Source organism: Salmo salar, chromosome ssa03 (genome assembly GCF_905237065.1).
Source record: "Salmo salar chromosome ssa03, Ssal_v3.1, whole genome shotgun sequence".
NCBI lineage: Eukaryota > Metazoa > Chordata > Actinopteri > Salmoniformes > Salmonidae > Salmo > Salmo salar.
The window spans coordinates 98208625-98232279 of NC_059444.1; the positions used below are offsets into that span (position 1 = coordinate 98208625).

Here is a 23655-nt window from a genome sequence, read left to right on the forward strand (position 1 = left end):
AACAGCTGAGTAATCTACCTCCACCCTCAGACCACTAGAACAGCTGAGTAATCTACCTCCTCCCTCAGACCACTGTAGAACAGCTGAGTGATCTACCTCCTCCCCCAGACCACTGTAGAACAGCTGAGTGATCTACCTCCTCCCTCAGACCACTAGAACAGCTGAGTGATCAACCTCCTCCCTCAGACCACAGTAGAACAGCTGAGTGATCTACCTCCTCCCTCAGACCACTGTAGAACAGCTGAGTGATCTACCTCCTCCCTCAGACCACTGTAGAACAGCTGAGTGATCTACCTCCTCCCTCAGACCACTAGAACAGCTGAGTGATCTACCTCCTGTCTCAGACCACTAGAAGAGCTGAGTAATCTACTTCATCCCTCAGACCACTAGAACAGCTGAGTAATCTACCTCCACCCTCAGACCACTAGAACAGCTGAGTAATCTACTTCCTCCCTCAGACCACTAGAACAGCTGAGTGATCTACCACCTCCCTCAGACCACTGTAGAACAGCTGAGTGACCTACCTCCTCCCTCAGATCACTGTAGAACAGCTGAGTGATCTACCTCCTCCCTCAGACCACTGGAACAGCTGAGTGATCTACCTCCTGTCTCAGACCACTGTAGAACAGCTGAGTGATCTACCTCCTGTCTCAGACCACTAGAACATCTGAGTGATCTACCTCCTCCCTCAGACCACTAGAACAGCTGAGTGATCTACCTCCTGTCTCAGACCACAGTAGAACAGCTGAGTAATCTACCTCCTCCCTCAGACCACTAGAACAGCTGAGTGATCTACCTCCTGTCTCAGACCACTAGAACAGCTGAGTTATCTACCTCCTCCCTCAGACCACTAGAACATCTGAGTGATCTACCTCCTCCCTCAGAACACTGTAGAACAGCTGAGTGATCTACCTCCTTCCTCAGACCACTAGAACATCTGAGTGATCTACCTCCTCCCTCAGAACACTGTAGAACAGCTGAGTGATCTACCTCCTCCCTCAGACCACTGTAGAACAGCTGAGTAATCTACCTCCTGTCTCAGACCACTAGAACAGCTGAGTAATCTACCTCCTCCCTCAGACCACTAGAACAGCTGAGTGATCTACCTCCTCCCTCAGACCACTAGAACAGCTGAGTGATCTACCTCCTCCCTCAGACCACTGTAGAACAGCTGAGTGATCTACCTCCTCCCTCAGACCACTGTAGAACAGCTGAGTGATCTCCCTCAGACCACTAGAACAGCTGAGTGATCTACCTCCTCCCTCAGACCACTAGAACAGCTGAGTAATCTACCTCCTGTCTCAGACCACTAGAACAGCTGAGTAATCTACTTCCTCCCTCAGACCACTAAAACAGCTGAGTAATCTCCCTCCACACTCAGACCACTAGAACAGCTGAGTAATCTACTTCCTCCCTCAGACCACTAGAACAGCTGAGTGATCTACTTCCTCCCTCAGACCACTAGAACAGCTGAGTAATCTACCTACTGTCTCAGACCACTAGAACAGCTGAGTAATCTACCTCCTGCCTCAGACCACTAGAACAGCTGAGTAATCTACCTCCTGTCTCAGACCACTAGAACAGCTGAGTGATCTACCTCCTCCCTCAGACCACTAGAACAGCTGAGTGATCTACCTCCTCCCTCAGACCACTGTAGAACAGCTGAGTGATCTACCTCCTCCCTCAGACCACTAGAACAGCTGAGTAATTTACCTCCTGTCTCAGACCACTAGAACAGCTGAGTAATCTACTTCCTCCCTCAGACCACTGTAGAACAGCTGAGTGATCTACCTCCTCCCTCAGACCACTAGAACAGCTGAGTAATCTACCTCCTCCCTCAGACCACTAGAACAGCTGAGTGATCTACAACCTGTCTCAGACCACTAGAACAGCTGAGTAATCTACCTCCTCCCTCAGACCACTGTAGAACAGCTGAGTAATCTACCTCCTCCCTCAGACCACTGTAGAATAGCTGAGTGATCTACCTCCTCCTTCAGACCACTAGAACAGCTGAGTAATCTACCTCCTCCCTCAGACCACTAGAACATCTGAGTGATCTACCTCCTCCCTCAGAACACTGTAGAACAGCTGAGTGATCTACCTCCTTCCTCAGACCACTAGAACATCTGAGTGATCTACCTCCTCCCTCAGAACACTGTAGAACAGCTGAGTGATCTACCTCCTCCCTCAGACCACTGTAGAACAGCTGAGTAATCTACCTCCTGTCTCAGACCACTAGAACAGCTGAGTAATCTACCTCCTCCCTCAGACCACTAGAACAGCTGAGTGATCTACCTCCTCCCTCAGACCACTAGAACAGCTGAGTGATCTACCTCCTCCCTCAGACCACTAGAACAGCTGAGTGATCTACCTCCTGTCTCAGACCACTAGAACAGCTGAGTAATCTACCTCCTGTCTCAGACCACTAGAACAGCTGAGTAATCTACTTCCTCCCTCAGACCACTAAAACAGCTGAGTAATCTCCCTCCACACTCAGACCACTAGAACAGCTGAGTAATCTACTTCCTCCCTCAGACAACTAGAACAGCTGAGTGATCTACTTCCTCCCTCAGACCACTAGAACAGCTGAGTAATCTACCTACTGTCTCAGACCACTAGAACAGCTGAGTAATCTACCTCCTGCCTCAGACCACTAGAACAGCTGAGTAATCTACCTCCTGTCTCAGACCACTAGAACAGCTGAGTGATCTACCTCCTGTCTCAGACCACTGTAGAACAGCTGAGTGATCTCCCTCAGACCACTAGAACAGCTGAGTGATCTACCCCCTCCCTCAGACCACTAGAACAGCTGAGTGATCTACCTCCTCCCTCAGACCACTGTAGAACAGCTGAGTGATCTACCTCCTCCCTCAGACCACTAGAACAGCTGAGTAATTTACCTCCTGTCTCAGACCACTAGAACAGCTGAGTAATCTACTTCCTCCCTCAGACCACTGTAGAACAGCTGAGTGATCTACCTCCTCCCTCAGACCACTAGAACAGCTGAGTAATCTACCTCCTATCTCAGACCACTAGAACAGCTGAGTGATCTACAACCTGTCTCAGACCACTAGAACAGCTGAGTAATCTACCTCCTCCCTCAGACCACTGTAGAACAGCTGAGTAATCTACCTCCTCCCTCAGACCACTGTAGAACAGCTGAGTGATCTACCTCCTCCTTCAGACCACTAGAACAGCTGAGTAATCTACCTCCTCCCTCAGACCACTAGAACAGCTGAGTAATCTACCTCCTCCCTCAGACCACTAGAACAGCTGAGTAATCTACCTCCTCCCTCAGACCACTAGAACAGCTGAGTGATCTACCTCCTGTCTCAGACCACTAGAACTGCTGAGTGATCTACCTCCTTCCTCAGACCACTGTAGAACAGCTGAGTCATCTACCTCCTCCCTCAGACCACTGTAGAACAGCTGAGTGATCTACCTCCTGTCTCAGACCACTAGAACAGCTGAGTAATCTACCTCCTCCCTCAGACCACTAGAACAGCTGAGTGATCTACCTCCTGTCTCAGACCACTGTTGAACAGCTGAGTGATCTACCTCCTTCCTCAGACCACTGGAACAGCTGAGTAATCTACCTCCTCCCTCAGACCACTGTAGAACAGCTGAGTGATCTACCTCCTGTCTCAGACCACTAGAACAGCTGAGTGATCTACCTCCTCCCTCAGACCACTCTAGAACAGCTGAGTAATCTACCTCCTTTCTCAGACCACTAGAACAGCTGAGTAATCTACCTCCTTTCTCAGACCACTAGAACAGCTGAGTGATCTACCTCCTCCCTCAGACCACTGTAGAACCGCTGAGTGAGTCGTTAAATGCTTTTTTTGCCCTTCCATGTGACTTTATACACAGAAGACCTCTGCTAAACATAGAATCACATGGTTTATCAGTCTCTCTGTAACCCCGATAACTACAAAGTTGCCAATATCTTTACAATTGATTCAAACAAGGGACGTTTGAAATTATGCTTCAAATGAAAACCGAGATGACTGCATTAAAATATCAGCAGTAGGCTTTAGGTCAATTTCAATCATATTGAAATATATTCCATGTTCAATATATTGACTTCTATTTTGCTACTTGTAGGCTACTGTCTGTAATTTGTCTCAATATATTTAATGATGTGTAACCTAACATGAACACAATGATGTGCCAAATCTGTGATTTAGCGCACTTTTATTGGGTAAACATTAGAATAAGCCTCCTCAATATTTGCTGCCATAGGTGATACAATTTCTCGAGGTGCTGAGCCGTCATCAGTTTTGTGAAATAGTTATAATGTTAAGGAAAGATTTGAATGGAGAAAACTGATCTGAGAGCAGTGCTCCCTTTTTTTCCCATCCTATCAGTATTGATACATGATCCACCAGACGTGATACCTTGTAGTGCTGCTGATCCAGTTTCTACTGGTCTGACTGAGGATATGAACTCTGACCTGTCCACCAGACGTGATACCTTGTAGTGCTGCTGATCCAGTTTCTACTGGTACGACTGAGGATATGAACTCTGACCTGTTCACCTGACGTGATACCTTGTAGACTGGTGTGACTGATTATATTATTATTGATGGTATTATTAATTCTCTCTCTCTCTCTCTCTCTCTCTCTCTCTCTCTCTCTCTCTCTCTCTACCTCTCTCTCTCTCTCTCTCTCTCTACCTCTCTCTCTACCTCTCTCTCTCTACCTCTCTCTCTCTCTCTACCTCTCTCTCTCTCTACCTCTCTCTCTCTGAATACTAGGCTATGAAGAGCCAACTGACATTTACTCCTGAGGTGCTGGCCACTCCTCAGAGCCTGGTTCCTCTCTAAGTTTCTTCCTAGGTTCCTGCTATTCCAGGGAGTTTTTCCTAGCCACCGCGCTTCTACATCTGCATTGCTTGCTGTTTGGGGTTTTAGACTGGGTTTCTATTTAAGCCCTTTGTGACAACTGCTGATGTAAAAAATGTCTACTGTTAACGCATATGAAGCAGACCAGGCCAGGGTTTGGGGTTTGACAAGTCAATTGAAGAGGTAAAAATGACTTCCTTATTTGTTAATTTTGAAAATGTTCTGTCTTAAGTAATTTAACTTGTTATTACTCCAACCTCATGAAAGGGACAAACTGACACATTTCCATGTTGGTCAAAAACAACTTTATACTGAAGGAGTGGCTTTGATTTGACGGCCTGAACAGTTCGGCGCGAGATGACCGTTCGACCCGATGACATGTTTTTACGCACACGGTTCAAATAAACCAAATTGAATTTGTCACATGCGCGGAATACAACAGGTTTACACTTTACCATGAAATGCTTACTGACGAGCCCTTTCCAAAAATGCAGAAAACACTCGTAGTAAGAAAAATGTGCTAAATAAAAAAGGAAATAGTAACACAATAGAGTAACAATAATGAGGCTATAAGGAGTACCAGTACTGAGTCAATGTGCAGGGGTACCAGGTAGTTGAGGTAATAATGAGACTATAAGGAGTACCAGTACTGAGTCAATGTGCAGGGGTACCAGGTAGTTGAGGTAATAATGAGACTATAAGGAGTACCAGTACTGAGTCAATGTGCAGGAGTACCAGGTAGTTGAGGTAATAATGAGACTATAAGGTGTACCAGTACTGAGTCAATGTGCAGGGGTAGCAGGTAGTTGAGGTAATTGAGGTAATATGTACATGTAGGTAGGGTTAAAAGTGACTAGGCAATCAAGATAGAGATTACATCTCCTCATCCAGGGACAGCACACACACACTCTCTCTCACACACACAAAGGGAGAGAACGTTGTGTTTGTTTAATATTGTTTTAGGACTATGAAAATGGACAAAGGGATTAGCCTATGGATTATGAAAACAACAAAAGAAATGGGAAAAAGGGAGAGGAGAAATGACTAGAGACAGTGTTGTTTAACTCACTGACCATGACCCATGAGTTCTTCTTACCTTTGTTCAGTAGAAAAGTCTCCCTCTCTAAACACTATAGGTTCACCCATAGACCAGTCACTCTTCATGGACACACAGCTGGGTACAGGGGAGGCTGGTCTCTCCTGCTTGATTGGTCTTCAACACAACAGAGACAAACATAACATCTCTCATCTACTCTGAACTCAGATGGGGAAACATAAGAGATTCATTCTTAAATGCTATATATCCATTTTCTGAAACGTTTGTAAATTAATTGTTTAAAGAAATTATGAAAGAAAATATATTTTTTTTCACTAGATAATCAAGGCATAGGGTTGTTCAATGACAGACATGCATTTGTTCAAAATCTATCACTTGATGGTGTCATTTCAGAGGGACAAATAATAATGTTTTTTCCGCAAATTGTTATATATCTGCCTCACCCTCAAATGTGACCAAACGGCTGAATTTTGTCTTATGTAGCAAAATTTGAAAAAGTGTTTTTTACATTGGATAAAAGTAGAGACTCAGGGCTATAAAATGGTGTATCATACACTACAGTTGAGGAACAATGGGAAAGTCATTCTGCTTTGAATGTTGATAAACTTGTAACCTCATTTTTGAGAAAATGTCCTTTGAACATTTTGGTATCTACTGGAGAGCTCTTCTTTGTCTACAGGGCTGTTACTTTGGCAGATAACGTCACCCATCTAAATAAATAGTTATATATATATATATAACTCTATATAAAAAGACAAGTCACACTCTTGTCTTTTTTAAATATATATATATATATATATATATATATATATTTATAATTAAATAAATGTATGTTGTTTTTGGTTTATGTCAGTTTCAATGTTTGTTATGATATAAGTGGTTTTGGTTGTAAGTGGTAAGATGAACTAAAAGATTTTATATTTGACAATTCTTAGTAATTACTACTTTAGTAAGGAATTACACATTATTCAGTACTACTGCAGTTGCTACATAATCCCAATAGATGGCAGCATAAGACCACAAATTACATTTCAGAAGATAAGTTTAGTTTTCTCCCTGGATACACCACCACTCCCCCTCACAGGAAAACTCCTGTGTGAGCTTCTTTCTGTCCCTTTCCACACTGCTAACGCAAGAGGAAGGACTGAAAAAGCATTTAACAGATTACTGTGACGTAATATAATGATGATTATCAATAAGCCTGAACATTAATTTAGTCACCTCTTCCATGTACATTCATTGTCAAATTCATCAACCTGCTCTGCCTTCTCCCGCTAGTAGTCAACTCAGCCTCGCTAAAAAGCTTGTGTCGTCACTCTGCCTTCTCGAGGGGCATGTTGAGGTAAATTTGCTAACCGGGAGGGTTGAATGATGTAATTTATTGGAGGTCTGGAAGACTTGTCTTTTCTATTCCGAGGTTGTTTACTCGCAATATCAGATATTAACATGATTTTTTATAACGCATGTATACTAAGGTTGAGGTTCTGACTAGTGATATTTTACCCGGGGTTCAACACCTGCTATAGTCACGTTTGTTTTGCTCTCCCAAAAGTAACACAGGCCTAATACGAGATATATAGCTAACTAAAGTAATGTAACCATTTTAGAAAATCATGGGACATATAGTCTGTTGTTGCATACTATTTTATGTCAATCATATTGCTGCTTGTAGCCTATAACTGATGCTTCGTGATCTTATGCTTCCATCTATTGGAAATATTTAGCAATTAAAACCTGTTAGGGCTAGGGGGCAGTATTTGCACGGCTGGATAAAAAAATGTACCCGATTTAATCTGGTTACTAATCCTACCCAGTAACTAGAATATGCATATACTTATTATATATGGATAGAAAACACCCTAAAGTTTCTAAAACTGTTTGAATGGTGTCTGTGAGTATAACAGAACTCATTTGGCAGGCAAAACCCTGAGACATTTTCTGACAGGAAGTGGATACCTGATGTGTTGTATTACCTTTAAACCTATGCCATTGAAAAACACAGGGGCTGAGGAATATTTTGGCACTTCCTATTGCTTCCACTAGATGTCACCTCGTTCATGAAGTGAAGTCCGGCGGGCTTAGATCATGTGCTAACAAGACGGAGATTTTTGGACATAAATGATGAGCTTTTTTAAACAAAACTACATTCGTTATGGACCTGTGATACCTGGAAGTGACATCTGATGAAGAGAATCAAAGGTAATGGATTATTTACATAGTATTTTCGATTTTAGATCTCCCCAACATGACGGCTAGTCTGTATCGCAACGCGTATTTTTCTGGGCGCAGTGCTCAGATTATTGCAAAGTGTGATTTCCCAGTAAGGTTATTTTTAAATCTGGCAAGTTGATTGCGTTCAAGAGATGTAAATCTATAATTCTTTAAATGACAATATAATATTTTACCAATGTTTTCTAATTTTAATTATTTAATTTGTGGTGCTGACTTGACTGCCGGTTATTGGAGGGAAACGATTTCCTCAACATCAATGCCATAGTAAAACGCTGTTTTTGGATATAAATATGAACTTGATAGAAGTAAAAATGCATGCATTGTCTAACATAATGTCCTAGGAGTGTCATCTGATGGAGATTGTAAAAGGTTAGTGCATCATTTTAGCTGGTTTTATGGTTTTGGTGACCCTGTCTTTGAATTGACAAAACATTACACACAACTCTTGTAAATGTACTGTCCTAACATACTCTAAATTTATGCTTTCGCCGTAAAACCTTTTTGAAATCGTAAAACGTGGTTAGATTAAGGAGATGTTTATCTTTCAAAGGGTGTAAAATAGTTGACATTTTGACATTTATTTGGATTCAAATTTGCCGCTCTTGAAATGCACCTGCTGTTGATGGAGTGCACCACGGGTGGGACGCTTGCGTCCCACCTAGCCCATAGAGGTTAAAAGTCATTAATTCAGGAACAGACATTGGTGAGGCAGCTGAGAAATAAAGTGTATTTTTCTGGTTAATTCCTTAGATCAGTCTCAAACCTGCCCCACACCAATTGCTGGACCTTCTCATAGAGGTTACTCACATAGAGGTCACAGTTCAAACCACATTTGAAAAATAAAAATAATGTGGCTTGTTTATCAAGTGTTCTGCCTTGCAATAATATATGAAATTAACAAAACAAAAAAATGCTTAGACAGGTTTTGATTAACAAAATAATCAAAATGCTATTTAGTACAATAATTGTATTTACTAACATAATGTTATTACTAAACTAGTTTCTAAAAGTGTTCTCGGCTACCCTACCTAGAATTAGGGTTAAGGCTAAAATAGGTTATACCTAGGGTTAGGGGTTAGGGTTGAAGTAGGTTATACGTAGAGTTAGGGCTAAAAAGTTTGTATGTAGGTTAGGGGGTTAGGGTTAAGGCAAAAATAGGTTATACCTAGGGTTAGAGTTTCTGTATAGCACTTTGTGACATCTGCTGATGTAAAAGGGCTTTATGAATACATTTGATTGATTTTTAGGTTTCGGGTTTATAAGGTAAAAAATAGTGGCCTTCTGCAGGTATGACATAACTCATTCATGACACTTGCTAGGCTCATAATCTGAGGTAGAAACTGTGTCAGATCTACAAATCAATGAGCTAGACCTATCCACTTGGTTTGCAACTCAGTGAACCTGCACAACATTTGCTCAATTCAATGCCTACGAATGAAAATGTTGATGGATATCAAATTACCCAGCAGCCATTTAGAAACAATAAGTTGTCAAAAAAAAGTGTTGCTCGATAGAACTAATAGGGTGAAAAATGACCTAAAATAAGGCCTGTTTTTTAGCCATTACTAAATCACAAGGGACATAACGTAATATTATGAAGCTGGGCTCACTGGTGGTTTCAATGAACTAGTTATCATCAGAAAAAACATCATGTGTCCAGTCAGTTTGTGGCGCCCCGAAAATAATATTAAAAAGTTTGGTCTTCGGATACAGAGGTTAAACACTTAAGATACCGTCCATCTAGTGAAAAGAGGAGAACCGGACAGAGATAGCCAGCATCCGTCAACGAGAGAGGGAGAAGCTCGCCACGGGATTTAACAGGTAGAAGAAACAACTCAGTCAAGTAGGCCTTCTCCGCGACCCACAGAAATGCAGTCTTCTATGGACCAGTTTATGCCAAAGTCTATGTCTGAGGCAAAACAAGGCAAATTGATATTGCATTAGCTAAAATGATTGCCACCGATTTCCATACATTTTTGATCGTGGAGGACAGACGTTTTAGAAATTATTGCAATAGTCTAAATCCAATGTAACCAATTCCAAGTAGGAAAACCCTTTCAAAATCACTTATTCCACAGCTGTACAAGAGCACACAGGCTTCATTGAGGGAAAGAGTCCAAAAAGCTACTGCAGTTTGCCTTACCACTGACTGCTGGACATCAAGGGTAACCACTTCTTACATGTCGGTTACATATCACTTCAGTGAAGATTTTTCAATGTCTAGCTGTCTTCTGGACTGCTTTGAGTTCAGCGACAGACACACCTCAGAGAACTTGACAGAGGAACTGTTGAGAGTGGCCAGAGAATGGCAAGTAGATGGAAAAGCTGTCTGTTGTGTTAGCGACAATGCAGCTAACATAACCAAAGCCATGAACATTTTTAAATGGACCCATCATCCATGTCTTGCCCACACAATTAATCTGATTGTAAGAGATGCTCTGAAGGTGATGAAGCCCACTGTGGACAAAGTGAAAGCAGCTGCTGAATACTTCCACAGGATCACAGTAGATGCTGAAAAACTAAAGTCTACACAACGTCAGATGGGGATGCCTGAGCTGAGGCCTAAACAAGACTGCACAACAAAGAGGAATTTAACATTTTATATGTTGAAGCGGTTTCTTGAGTCAAACGATGCCATCATCTCTACCCTGGCCATTGTCAATACCCCTGTTGATGCTCTGACCCAAGAGGAATGGGAGGTGGTGGAGGAGTTGTGCAGAGTCCTGGAGCAGGTCACTGTGGAGATCAGTGAGGTACAGTAAGCAGTTATTACTACATCATTATTTAATCCAGTATTATATATGTATATGAGCAGTAGATGAGAATGTAGAATCAGTAGACAAAACATGAAACAGAACTATTAAGTTACTGTTCTCTCTTTTCAGCTATGTGACAGCTTCAAAAATGATACTCCTGTGTAAGGGTCTGCAGCGAATCACATTCAGCCGCCAGAGAGAAGCAAATGTATCCACAGGACATGTGACAGAGTTGATGGAAACCCTATGTTCATCAATGGACAGAAAGTTCCACAGAATGGAATATAATCACGTGCTATCAGAAACGCTGCACTTGACCCCAGGTTTAAGATGTTAGCCTTCAGTGATGCCAGAGCAATTGATGAGGCTCTTCAAAGAATAACTGTCACGGTTGTCGTAGGGTTTAGACCAAGACGCAGCGGGAAAATGTATACTCATCTTCTTTTATTAAAGGATAAAGAAGGAAAAACCAAAACAAACACGTATACAAAAACACGACGACAAAGAACAGGCCGGTAAGGCACAAAGCTATACACAGCAACAATCTCCCACAAAATCCCATGACAAAACACATACCTATTTATAGGACCTTCAATCAGAGGCAACGATAGACAGCTGCCTCCAACTGAAGGCCCCAACACCAATTAACTAAACATAGAAATACAAACGACTAGACTGAACATAGAACTAAACTGACATAGAACAATAACCAAAACCCTGGATTAATAAATCAAATACCCCTCTACATAAACAACCACCCTGAACCATATAAACCAAATACCCCCTCTACATGAACACATACACAAACACACCCTGAACCACATAAAACAAAACCCCCCCAAACTACAATAACAAAATAACCCCTATTACTGGTCAGGATGTGACAATAATCTCATTAGCAGGGAGGGACAGCCCCAGCAGTCAGCTGAATCAGGTACCAGGGAAACAGGAAGAAGAGGGATCAGATGGAGCAGAAGCACCAGCAGTAGTGCCACAAACGTCTGCTGTTTGGATGCTGTTTGACGAGAGAGCAACTGGGTATGCAGCACGAAGGAATCCCTCAGCAGATGCCATAATGGAGGTCCGATCCTATTTGGTGGAGACCCTCCTCCAAAGATCTGCAGATCCTCTGAGCTGGTGGAAGAACAAGGCCTCTGACTACCCACGGCTTACTAAAGTCATGACAGGGAGACTCTGCATAGTGGCCTCATCCGTTCCCTCTGAGAGGGTCTTCTCAAAAATGGGACAAATAATTATTGAGAGAAGAAACCGCATCAGCCCCTCGAAAGTGAGGCAGCTTGCATGAGCTTGCTCTCATAAAAGCAAAATATGGTCAGCATTGCTATGTGCTGCTGTTTATAACATGGCAATAAAGAAGAGTGCTGTGGACGAATCAGAATTAGTTGGGTAACATAGATAATTAAGATGTTTTATAAGTATAATATGCTTATTTGAGGTACTTGTCATTAGAAAGTGTCCATTGGACACTGGTGTCTTTTCAGTTGCACGTCTCCCTTAGCTGGGGCTCAGACACTTGGGGCCCAGAGAGGGGAGAGGTGTAACGCCCTGGCCATAGAGAGTTTTTTTTTGTTCTTTATTTTGGTTAGGCCAGGGTGTTACATTGGGTGGGCGTTCTATGTTCCTTTTTAATTTTTTGTATTTCTTTGTTTTGGGCCGTGTGTGGCTCCAAATCAGGCACAGCTGAAGTTCGTTGTTGCTGATTGGGAGTCACACATAAGGAGCATGTTTTTCCTTTGGGTTTTGTGGGTAATTGTTTCTGTTCAGTGTGTTACCTGTCAGTACTGTTTGGCTGTTGTTTTTCCTGTTTTTTTGTATAGTGTTCTTTCGTCAATTAAACGTCTATGATGAACACTAACTCCGCTGCACCTTGGTCTTCTTCCGACGACAGCCGTTACAGAATTACCCACCAACAACAGACCAAGCAGCGGAGGAAGGAGAAGCGCCAGGAGATGAGCGTTCAGGATTCGTGGACTTGGGAGGAAATCCTGGACGGGGAAAGGACCATGGGCTCAAGCTGGGGATTATCGCCGCCCGCAATGGGAGATCGAGGCGGCGAGAGCTGAGAGGCGCTGGTATGAGGAAAGGGAGCGCAGCAGACACGAGACGCAGCCCCCAATTTTTTTGGGGGGGGCACACGGGGAGATTGGCGGAGTCAGGCGGTAGACCTGAGCCAACTCCCCGTGCTTACTGGAAGCAGCGTGGTACTGGTAAGACACCGTGTTATGCTATGGAGCGCACGGTGTCCCCAGTGCGCGTTCAAAGCTCGGTGCGCTACATACCACCCCCCGCAAGTGCCATGCGAGGGCAGGCATCGAGCCAGGACGGGTTGTGCCAGCTCAGCGCGTCTGGTCTCCAGTGCGCCTTGTCGGGCCAGGGTATCCTGCACCGGCTCTGCGCACTGTGTCTCCAGGGCGCTGGGAGGGTCCAGTTTGCCCAATGCCTGCTCTCCGCCCATGCCGGGCCAAAGTGGGCATTCAGCCTGGAGTGTGGGTAAAGAGCGTCCGTACCAGAACTCCAGTGCTCCCCCACAGCCGGGATTATCCTGTGCCTCCTCCTCGGACCAGGCCTCCAGTGGGTCTCCCCATCCTGGTTAAGCCTGTGCCTCCTCCACGGACCAGGCCTCCAGTGGGTCTCCCCATCCTGGTCTCTCCTGTGCCGGATCCACGGACCAGGCCTCCAGTGGGTCTCCCCATCCTGGTCAGTCCTGTGCCTGCTCCACGGACCAGGCCTCCAGTGGGTCTCCCCATCCTGGTCTCTCCTGTGCTGCCTCCTATGACTAGGCCTCCAGTGGGTCTCGCCAGTCCAGAGCCGCCAGAGCTGCCGCCAGTCCGGAGCTGCCAGAGCTGCCCACCAGTCCGGAGCCGCCAGAGCCGCCCGCCTGTCTGGAGCCGCCAGAGCCGCCTGCCTATCCGGGGCCGCCAGAGCCGCCCGCCTGTCCGGAGCCGCCAGAGCTGCCCGCCTGTCCGAGCCGCAGAGCCGCCCGCCTGTCCGGAGCTGCCAGAGCCGCCCGCCGGTCCAAAGCCGCCAGAGCCGCCCGCCGGTCCAAAGCCGCCCGCCAGCCTGTGCCTGCGCCTAGGGCCAGGTCTCTTAAATGTCTCCTCAGCCTGGTGAATCCTGGGTCAGTGTCGCCGGAGCCGCCAGGGACGCCCGCCAGCCGGGCGCAGCCATCGCCGCCCGCCAGCCGGGCGCAGCCTTCGCCGCCCGCCAGCCGGGCGCAGCCAATCACCGCCCGCCAGCCGGGTGCAACCAGGGTCGCCCGCCAGCCGGGCGCAACCATCACCGCCCACCAGCCGGGCGCAACCAGGGTCGCCCGCCAGCCGGGCGCAGTCAGGGTCGCCCACCAGACCTTCGGGCGCGGCCAGGTGCGCCACCTAAGAGGGCGACGCCGAGGGTGGAGCAGAGGCCACGTCCCGCACCTGAGACGCCGCCCGTAAGAAGGCCCACCCGGACCCTCCCCTTCAGTGTCAGGTTTTGCGGCCGGAGTCCGCACCTTGGGGGTACTGTAACGCCCTGGCCATAGAGAGGGGTTTTTTGTTCTTTATTTTGGTTAGGCCAGGGTGTTACATTGGGTGGGCGTTCTGTGTTTGTTTTCTAAGTTTTTTGTATTTCTTTGTTTTGGGCCGTGTGTGTTTCTCAATCAGACACCGCTGAAGTTCGTTGTTGCTGATTGGGAGTCACACATAAGGAGCATGTTTTTCCTTTGGGTTTTGTGGGTAATTGTATTCTGTTAGTGTGTTTTCCTGACAGGACTGTTTCTGGTCGTTTTTGTTTCATTTTTGTAAAATGTTCTCTTTTTAATTAAAATTCTAATGATGAACACATCCTCCGCTGCACCTTGGTCTAATTCTGACGACGGCCGTTACAAGAGATCAGATTTGTCATCATGGGAATGTGTCTTTACTTATTCTTAAACCATGTGAAGGGATGGCGTGATTAATGGGGAACCAATGACTTGTCTCCACAATGTCTGTGAGCAAGTCACTCCCTCCTTTTCTTTATTGTGGGGAGGTTTATGGCAGTAACTGGACCTTTGTATGTCCTCTCTTAGATCTCACACTTATCCTGTGATAATATATGGCCTAGAGGCTCACTCCCCAGTGAGCCTGTCCAGGAGTAGGGTCAAGAGGGGGTTTGCTTGAGATGGGAGTATCTAGAGTTGACAATTGATATATGCCATTGGATGAAATGGTGTTTTCGTTCTATACCGTACCAGGGAGGGACGGTTCTAAGGTTGACATAGCAGTTACTGTCTGCTGTGTTTTATGGATATCTGTCATACAAAACGTAACCTTTGTGAACTGTTACTAAGTATCTGTGGTTTGTCAATGTACGTTGAAGGGGGTGTATCTTTGCTATAAAATATCTATGTAGCCATTGTGTAATTACCTCATTCAATGGTTCATTCGAGAGAGTGCATTATTGGGGGTCAAGTACTTTTGCAAAAGTATCTTAACTATTAAAGACGTAGTTTAACTCGGACTGGTGTGTTTGTAACTCTCCTCGTTTGATAATGCAGAAATTAGCCACCACAAGAGAGAGAAAAGAGGGACCAGTTTAATGTTTTAAGTGGGATGCTGCAGTTTTGCACATTGTTATTTATTTTTCTTTGATATGGTGCAATATTCTATTATTATGCTGTTCAGATTGTATTCCTTTTGAATTGTTAGATTTATATGCACTTTGTTTATATACATTAAAAAGTTATACTTTAAATGCAAATGTTTAATAGCATTACAAATCAATGCATTTTTAAAATCATTGTGGTTAAGGTAGAGTATGATTTAATTTAATAATTTATTTTGAATTGTTTTAACATCAATCATAGTCAAACTGTCGCAAACTGTTTGACCTGAAAAAAATCAAAACATTTTTTTTTTTAAAGAGCCGTTTGGGAGCCAAAAGAACCGGATTGCCCATCATTATTGGCACCACACCGTACGTGGACACGGACAGTTCCAGAACGCGGAAATGGGCAGTGCAACACAATCAACTAAACCCAGTCTTTACAGTGGGTTACATTAGTAATATTCATTTTTTTATGATTATGTTAAACAAATATTATACGTTTTTTATAAACAATATTTTGAGATCTGGGCCCATATCCACAAAGCGTCTCAGAGTAGAGAATTGGTCATATAAGTGCTGAGAATAAAGACATTTTACACTTATGGGTATAAATTAAAGCTATGCATGAAGTCTCTAGTCTCTAGTCCCACCTAGTCGGCAGATATTTAGGACACCTCGTGAGCTGTCCTAAGTAGTTAAGAGTTAACAGCAGGTGTCTTGATAATACTATAGAATAATGCAGCGAGTCAGTAGTTCCTGCTCCACATGTAAATGCTTTGTAGTAGTTAAAAATAATGTTTTGATATTTGATATGATAAATCCATAAATAATATATGTCTTGTGCTTTTGGCAATGATTTTTGTATAATATTTATGTATAACAAGTGATACCATGTATGTCTGCATAGCATTTTGTCTTCATTTTGGTAGATTAACTCATGCTTATTTCTGAAGATTAACTCAGGTTTTCGCAGAGCGGCTATGATAGTTTTTGGTAGCATATGGTGAAATAAAAATGTAATGAAATGGAATTATTAAAAACTTTAAAGGAACCTATAATAATACCTGTATAGCATGAGACAAGCACATATATAAAAGAAGTAGACACCTGGATAGGAAGTGTTATAATTAATAGAATGAATGCAAATATGAATATAACCTGGTGAATGCTGATACACTTAAAGTACTTAGGACTTTTGCCAAGCAGGGGACCCTATTATTATTTAAACATACTGTCAAGGTTGCGCTAAATTGGTTTAGTGATTTGTAGAGTTTTCTAAACTGTTAAGATTTGGTGATTTGTAGATTTTTCCAAACTTTTAAGATTGCACCACCAATATAATTAGCCCAGTGATTTGTAGAGTGTTTTTTTTATCAGGAGGGGCATGAGAAAGCCACCCAGAGTGTTTAATGATACGTACGGGTGTAAGGAAGTGCGTCCTGGAGAAAGAACTTAGTGTGTAAGATAATAGTGGTGTAAAGCCAACAAGAGTAATGATTCATTTAAAGGAAAAATCTATGAGAAGTGTGTGTGTGCTTGAAACTGTATAAAGGGAGGGTGCTCAGACTTTGAAAAACAGTTATTTCATTAACAACTTCTTTGGCCTAGGGGGCAGTATTTTGACGTCCGGATGACAAGCGTGCCCATAGTAAACTGCCTGCTACTCAGTCCCAGAATCTAAGATATGCATATTATTAGTCGATTTGGATAGAAAACACTCTGAAGTTTCTAAAACTGTTTGAATAACGTCTGTGAGTATAACAGAACTTATTTGGCAAGCAAAACCCCAAGGACAAACCATTCAGAATTAATTTTTTGAGGTCACTCTCTTTTCAATGTGATTTCATTGGGATTCCAGATTTCTAAGCGACTTGATTGCAGTTCCTATCACTTCCACTGGATGTCAACAGTCTTTAGAAATTGGTTGAGGTTTTTCCTTTGAGAAATGAAGAAGTAACCCTGTTCAGAATGAGAGAAGTGTACTCTTTGATAGAGGCGCGCAACCAGAACACTCGCTCCACTTTGTTTTCCTCCGGTATTGAACGTCAAGGCGGTGACCCTTGCTAACATCAAGGCGGTGACCCGATCCTGTAGGTTCATGCTCTACAACATTCGCAGAGTACGACCCTGCCTTACACAGGAAGCGGCGCAGGTCCTAATCCAGACACTTGTCATCTCCCGTCTGGATTACTGTAACTTGCTGTTGGCGTGGCTCCCTGCCTGTGCCATTAAACCCCTACAACTCATTTAGAATGCCGCAGCCCGTCTGGTGTTCAACCTTCCCAAGTTCTTTCACGTCACCCCGCTCCTCCGCACACTCCACTGGCTTCCAGTTGAAGCTCGCATCTGCTACAAGACCATGGTGCTTGCCTACGGAGCTGTGAGGGGAACGGCACCTCCGTACCTTCAGGCTCTGATCAGGCCCTACACCCAAACAAGGGCACTGCGTTCATCCACCTCTGGCCTGCTGGCCCCCCTATCTCTGCGGAAGCACAGTTCCCGCTCAGCCCAGTCAAAACTGTTCGCTGCTCTGGCACCCCAATGGTGGAACAAGCTCCCTCACGACGCCAGGACAGCAGAGTCAATCACCACCTTCCGTAGACACCTGAAACCCCACCTCTTTAAGGAATACCTGGGATAGGATAAAGTAATCCTTCTTACCCCCCCCCCAAAAAACGAAAAAGATAGAGATGTACTATTGTAAAGTGGTTGTTCCACTGGATATCATAAGGTGAATGCACCAATGTGTAAGTCGCTCTGGATAAGAATGTAAAAAATGTTATAGTAATTTATTTGAATTTGGTGCTCTGCATTTTCACTGGACGTTGGCCAGGTGAGACGTTACCGTCCCACATATCCCAGAGAGGGTTTAACAAACTCGGCCCTTGTTACATTGTAGTAAAGGTCTATTGAATTTACAAGCTCCAGTATTTGCAAAATATTATTGACAGAATATTTCCACGACACGGCTAAAAGGTTGAAGCTGTGGCAGGAGTTGGACCTGTGGCTGAAAGGTGGCTGGTTCGAATCCCAGGCCGGGCGTTAGAAAAAAAGGGTGGACTTGTTCTGACCACTGGAGGGCTGCTGGATTCACATCTTCAAAACATTAACCTTTTGTTGATCAGAACTCTAGAGGTTCTTCTTCACTGAACCCCAAAATATATATAACTTTTAGGGATTCCATATATTAACGAAGTGATAGAAGCCTTTTTGGTTCGATAAGAACCTTCTTTTTTAAGAGTGTATAATAAACACGTTTTCCTTTTGATTATTTAATTATCTACATCATGTTATTTCAAGTTCTCCCTTTGGAGCGCAACATCACTTTGTTAAAAAACAATCTTAAATTGGGCATTGCTATAAATTAGGCAAATTCAAGGCATCTAGGGCGTAATATGTGTTTGATGAAAATGAACATTGTATGCAACGTTGTAGGCAACATTATTTGCAAGGGACTTGATGCCTACTATGCCAAAGCTATTTAGAGTTGTTAAACGGGTGTGAAGAGTGTGTTGATATAACGGTAATATTGTCAACATTCTGCTTGTAACAACGATCAGAATTCGTAAAGAAAATATGCATTCCATTATATTAGGCAATAATTAAGAGTAGGCAAAGTGGTTGTGTCATGTGAAAATTCTATCAAATGTCTTACATTGTAACGAGTACAGTCAGGGTGACGCGGAACCCCTGCAGTACCTCCATAGAACCCGGATTGAGAACCCCTGATTTAGCAGATGCTCTTATCAAGAGAGATTTACAAGAAGTGCATTCATCTTAAGATAGCTAGCTGAGACAACCACATATCACAGTCAAATAAACAATATAAGAACATTGACTATTGTCATCTCACCTCTTAGCTTTGGTGTCATGTTCCCCAATGAGACTCATTTTAGAGGCAGGGCCCCCCTCCTCTCTCTCCCCAGAGAGACTCATTTTAGAGCACTGACCCCTAAACAGAGATCCAACATGTGGTTAACACAGTAATTCTTGAATGTGAATTGTTATCATTTATTCATTATCTCTTATGAAACATTTACGAACAGACATATCAAAACAATTAATGCATCACATGAAAATGTAGTTGTGAAATTTAATCTCCATGGCAATTGTCACACACTGACCATAGAGAGCGATTGTTTCTCTATGGTGAAGTGGGTCAGGGCGTGACTGGGGGTGATCTAGTTTATTTAGTTCTATGTGGTGTTCTTGTTTATTTTCTATGTTGGTGATTTGTATGATTCCCAATTAGAGGCAGCTGGTAACCGTTGTCTCTAATTGGGGATCATATTTAAGTAGCTGTTTTTCCCACCTGTGTTTATGGGATATTGTGTTTTGAGTTAGTGCACGTAGCATCTCTGTAGTCACAGTTCGTTGTTAGTTTATTGTTTATTTGTATTTGTCTTTGCTAAGTTTCACTTTATTTTATTAAATTATGTGGAACTCAACATCCGCTGCACCTTGGTCCGACATTTATTCCAGCGAACGTGACAGAATATCCCATCAAACCAGGACCAAGCAGCGTGTTCACCAGGTGAAGGATTTCTGGACATCGGAAAGAGATAATGGAGGACAGCGACAACGACAGGGTTCGCGGCTACAGAAAGCCCAAGGACAACCCCAAGTTTATTTTTTTGGGGGGGGCACATGGAGCTGGCGACTGAGCAGAGGGAAGAGCCAGAGACTGTAAGGGAGGCAATGGTGAAGTTGGGAGAGAGTGAGATGAGAGAGATTTTGGGCAAGTGTGTTCTGCTCAACATCCGACCAAAGGATCCGGTTAGCAGTCTGGTGCAACCTGTGCTGGTTCCACACTTCTGGCCTCAAGTGCACCTCTCCCGTCCGGTACGTTATGTGTCTCCTCCTCGCACTCTCCCAGTGCGTGTCCCCAGTCCGGTACGTCCTGTGCCTGCTCTTTGCCGTTGCACTTCTGAAGTGCGTGTCCCAGTCCACTGTGCCTGCTCCCGCACTCGCCCTGAAGTGCGTATCACCAGTCTGGCACCACCTGTCCCGGCTCCACGCACTAGGCCTCCAGTGCGCCTTCCCAGTCCGGTGTGTCCTGTGCCTGCTCCTCCCGCTTGCCCTGAGGTGCGTGTCACCAGTCCGGTACCACCAGTGCCGGCCCCACGCACCAGGCTTCCTGCGATGATCCCCAGTCCAGAGCTTCCGGTGATGGTTCCCAGTCCAGAGCTTCCTGCGACGGTTCCCAGTCCAGAGCTTCCGGCGACGGTTCCCAGTCCAGAGCTTCCGGCGACGGTTCCCAGTCCAGAACCTCCAACAACGTTTCACGGTCCGGAACCTCCTGAGACGGCCCACGGTCCGGAACCTCCTGAGACGGTCCACGGTCCGGAACCTCCTGAGACGGTCCACGGTCCGGAACCTCCTGAGACGGTCCACGGTCCAGAACCTCCAACAACGGCCCACGGTCCGGAACCTCCTGAGACGGTCCACGGTCCGGAACCTCCTGAGACGGTCCACGGTTCGAAACCTCCTGAGACGGTCCACGGTCTGGAACCTCCTGAGAGGTCCACATATTTAAGTAGCTGTTTTTCCCACCTGTGTTTATGTGATATTGTGTTTTAAGTTAGTGCACGTAGCATCTCTGTAGTCACAGTTCGTTGTTAGTTTATTGTTTATTTGTTTTTGTCTTTGCTAAGTTTCACTTAATTTTATTAAAATATGTGGAACTCAACATCCGCTGCGCCTTGGTCCGACATTTTTTCCAGAAAACGTGACAGCAATTGTCAGTAATAATAATAAGTTACTGTTTGTTAGTTCTAGACTGTACAACAACACAAGGCCATGTCTCACAATTATTTTTAGTAATTAAAAGTAGGCAATTTATTGTCTTTCAATATGTTATTTTCTAAATGTTCCTGAGAATGTAGACAGAAGTGCTAAAACGGACATGATTGATCTGATTTTATATTATGTAAAGTAGGCTAGGTTATAATGTATAGTAGTGGTTTGTTAGTGATATGCAGATCAAGATCTATACCTCAGCTATGGCCTACATACAGCGAGGGGGAAAAATGATTTAATCCCATGCTGATTTTGTACGTTTGCCCACTGACAAAGAAATTATCAGTCTATAATCTTAATGGTAAGTTTATTTGAACAGTGAGAGACAGAATAACAACAAAAAATCCAGAAAAATGCATGTTGAAATGTTATAAAATGATTTGCATTTTAATGAGGGAAATAAGTATTTAACAATAATCCCTGGCAGGATTCTCACCTTGTAGCCTGAATTCACAATCAGAACATGTCAAGTCATTGAGATATTTTCTGTTCTGCTGAGAGAGCAGCTTCCTGATGACCAGCACTCTGTATATTCTGATGGATGAGGCCTGAGCTGGAATGTGAAGCTAACTGAAGCTGGCTAGCTTTAGAAAACCAGTATATCTAGCTTGCATCATAGTATACCGCTCAGGCTACGTTCAGGTTTCAGCATCAGGCAGGTATCAACAGCCGAGTCGTAGGCTACAAACTGGGTTGTATTCATTAGTTTACACCACAGCCAACAGTTTTGCAACGTTGCATAAAAAGTTTACTCCAAATGCTGTACAACGTGAACCTAAACGTTTTCTGTTACCAAACGTTTTGTTGTGGTCGGCACTAATGAATACACACAATCTGTTTTGAGCAAGTGTAAGTTGTTGTTAGTCTCTCCACAATATTTAGTTGTCTCTCTTTCACACAACATACCTTCCTGAGGGAAAAGCAATAACAGTAGATTAGAAAGAAAAAAACATTGTTTGTTGCTTGTTGTGTTTTAAGCCTGTTTTAAGAAGACAAGTCTATAGACCTATGATCCAGTATAATTTTTTTTTAAAAAAGGGTTCCAAACGGGTCCTCTGGCTGTCCCCATAGGAGAACGCTTTTGGGTTCCAGGTAGAACCCTTCTGGCTTCCATGTAGGACCCTCTGTGGAAAGGGTTCTGCATGGAACCCAAAAGGGTTCTACCTAGTACCAAAAAGGGTTCTACAAAGGGCTATCCTATGGGGACAGCCAAAGAAACCTTTTAGATTCTAGATAGTGTAGGAGCGATCACCCTGGAGCACACAGATGGGCACAGAAACGAATTCACCCCACGCATCTAATTTATATCAAAAACATTTTAAGGAGAGTAGGACTATTATAACTCTGTCCACCAAAAATATCATCAAATATATGAATACACATAATATCATCAACTATATGAATACACATAACAATACCATCAACTATATGAATACACATAACAATCGCCGTCTTACCTTTAATCTCTCTCTCCATAGAAACAGAGTCTGAATGATCATTCGGTCGTCGAAGTTACTTTCCTTTGCTCTGCTCATTTACATATCAGGTTCTGCCTGTTCTCGCTAAGACTCCTTCTCTTCATAGCTCTTACAATGTGCCTTGGCATACATTCTACAACTGTCTGGAACTCTATTGGAGGGATGTGACACCATTCTTCCACAATAAATTCGATAATTTGGTGTTTTATTGATGGTGGTGTACAATTGTGTTGAGACCTGGTGACTGAGACGGCCATGGCATATTGTGAAACATCAGCAAGTTCAGCAGTCTTCATCACTGAAGCTCCTGACAAAACGAGCCCCAACAATCACCAATCGTTAAGCTCTTATAGAGCAGGGTCGCAGTCTCTCCTGATAGCAACTCCTCTCTCTCCCCAGGGGTAGCAGCTCCTCTCTCCCCAGGGGTAGCAGCTCCTCTCTCCCCAGGGGTAGCACCTCCACTCTCTCCCCTAGGGGCAGCAGCTCCTCTCTCACCAGGGGTAGCATCTCCTCTCTCCCCAGGGGTAGCAGCTCCTCTCTCCCTAGGGGTAGCAGCTCCTCTCTCCCCAGGGGTAGCACCTCCTCTCTCCCCTAGTATTTGAAGACATTGGTGGCTTAGCCCATAGCCAGTAGGGGTGTCCAGGACAGAATTTCAACAGCTAAATCCTTGAATACATCTAAAGTGTATTGCCAAAAAACACTCCACAACTTCAAACATAGACTCCGACCTGTCCAATGAGCCACACTGATTAAAGAATCCTACAACACCTAAACTCTCTCTCTCACACACACACACAATGCAGTAATTAGAATCCCTATAGCAGCTTACTGATACAGTCTGCTGTGTGCTCTCCCCTCCTCTGTCTCTCTCCATCACTTTCTCTGTGTCATCTGTTAATGTCT

The 23655-nt window shown here is 44.0% G+C and overlaps 1 protein-coding gene across 1 annotated transcript in view; it reads right to left on the reverse strand.

The window, feature by feature from the left end:
• LOC123741857 (NLR family CARD domain-containing protein 3-like) overlaps positions 1-21977 on the reverse strand; it is a 41344-nt gene extending 19367 nt beyond the window's left edge. The window contains exons 1-2 of the mRNA XM_045716085.1: positions 21899-21977; positions 21711-21718 (exon numbers count right to left, since the gene is read on the reverse strand). Of these exons, the coding sequence (XP_045572041.1) occupies positions 21711-21718; positions 21899-21977 (87 nt within the window). The remainder of the gene's footprint in view (positions 1-21710; positions 21719-21898) is intronic.
• Between the last annotated feature and the right edge of the window lie 1678 nt (positions 21978-23655).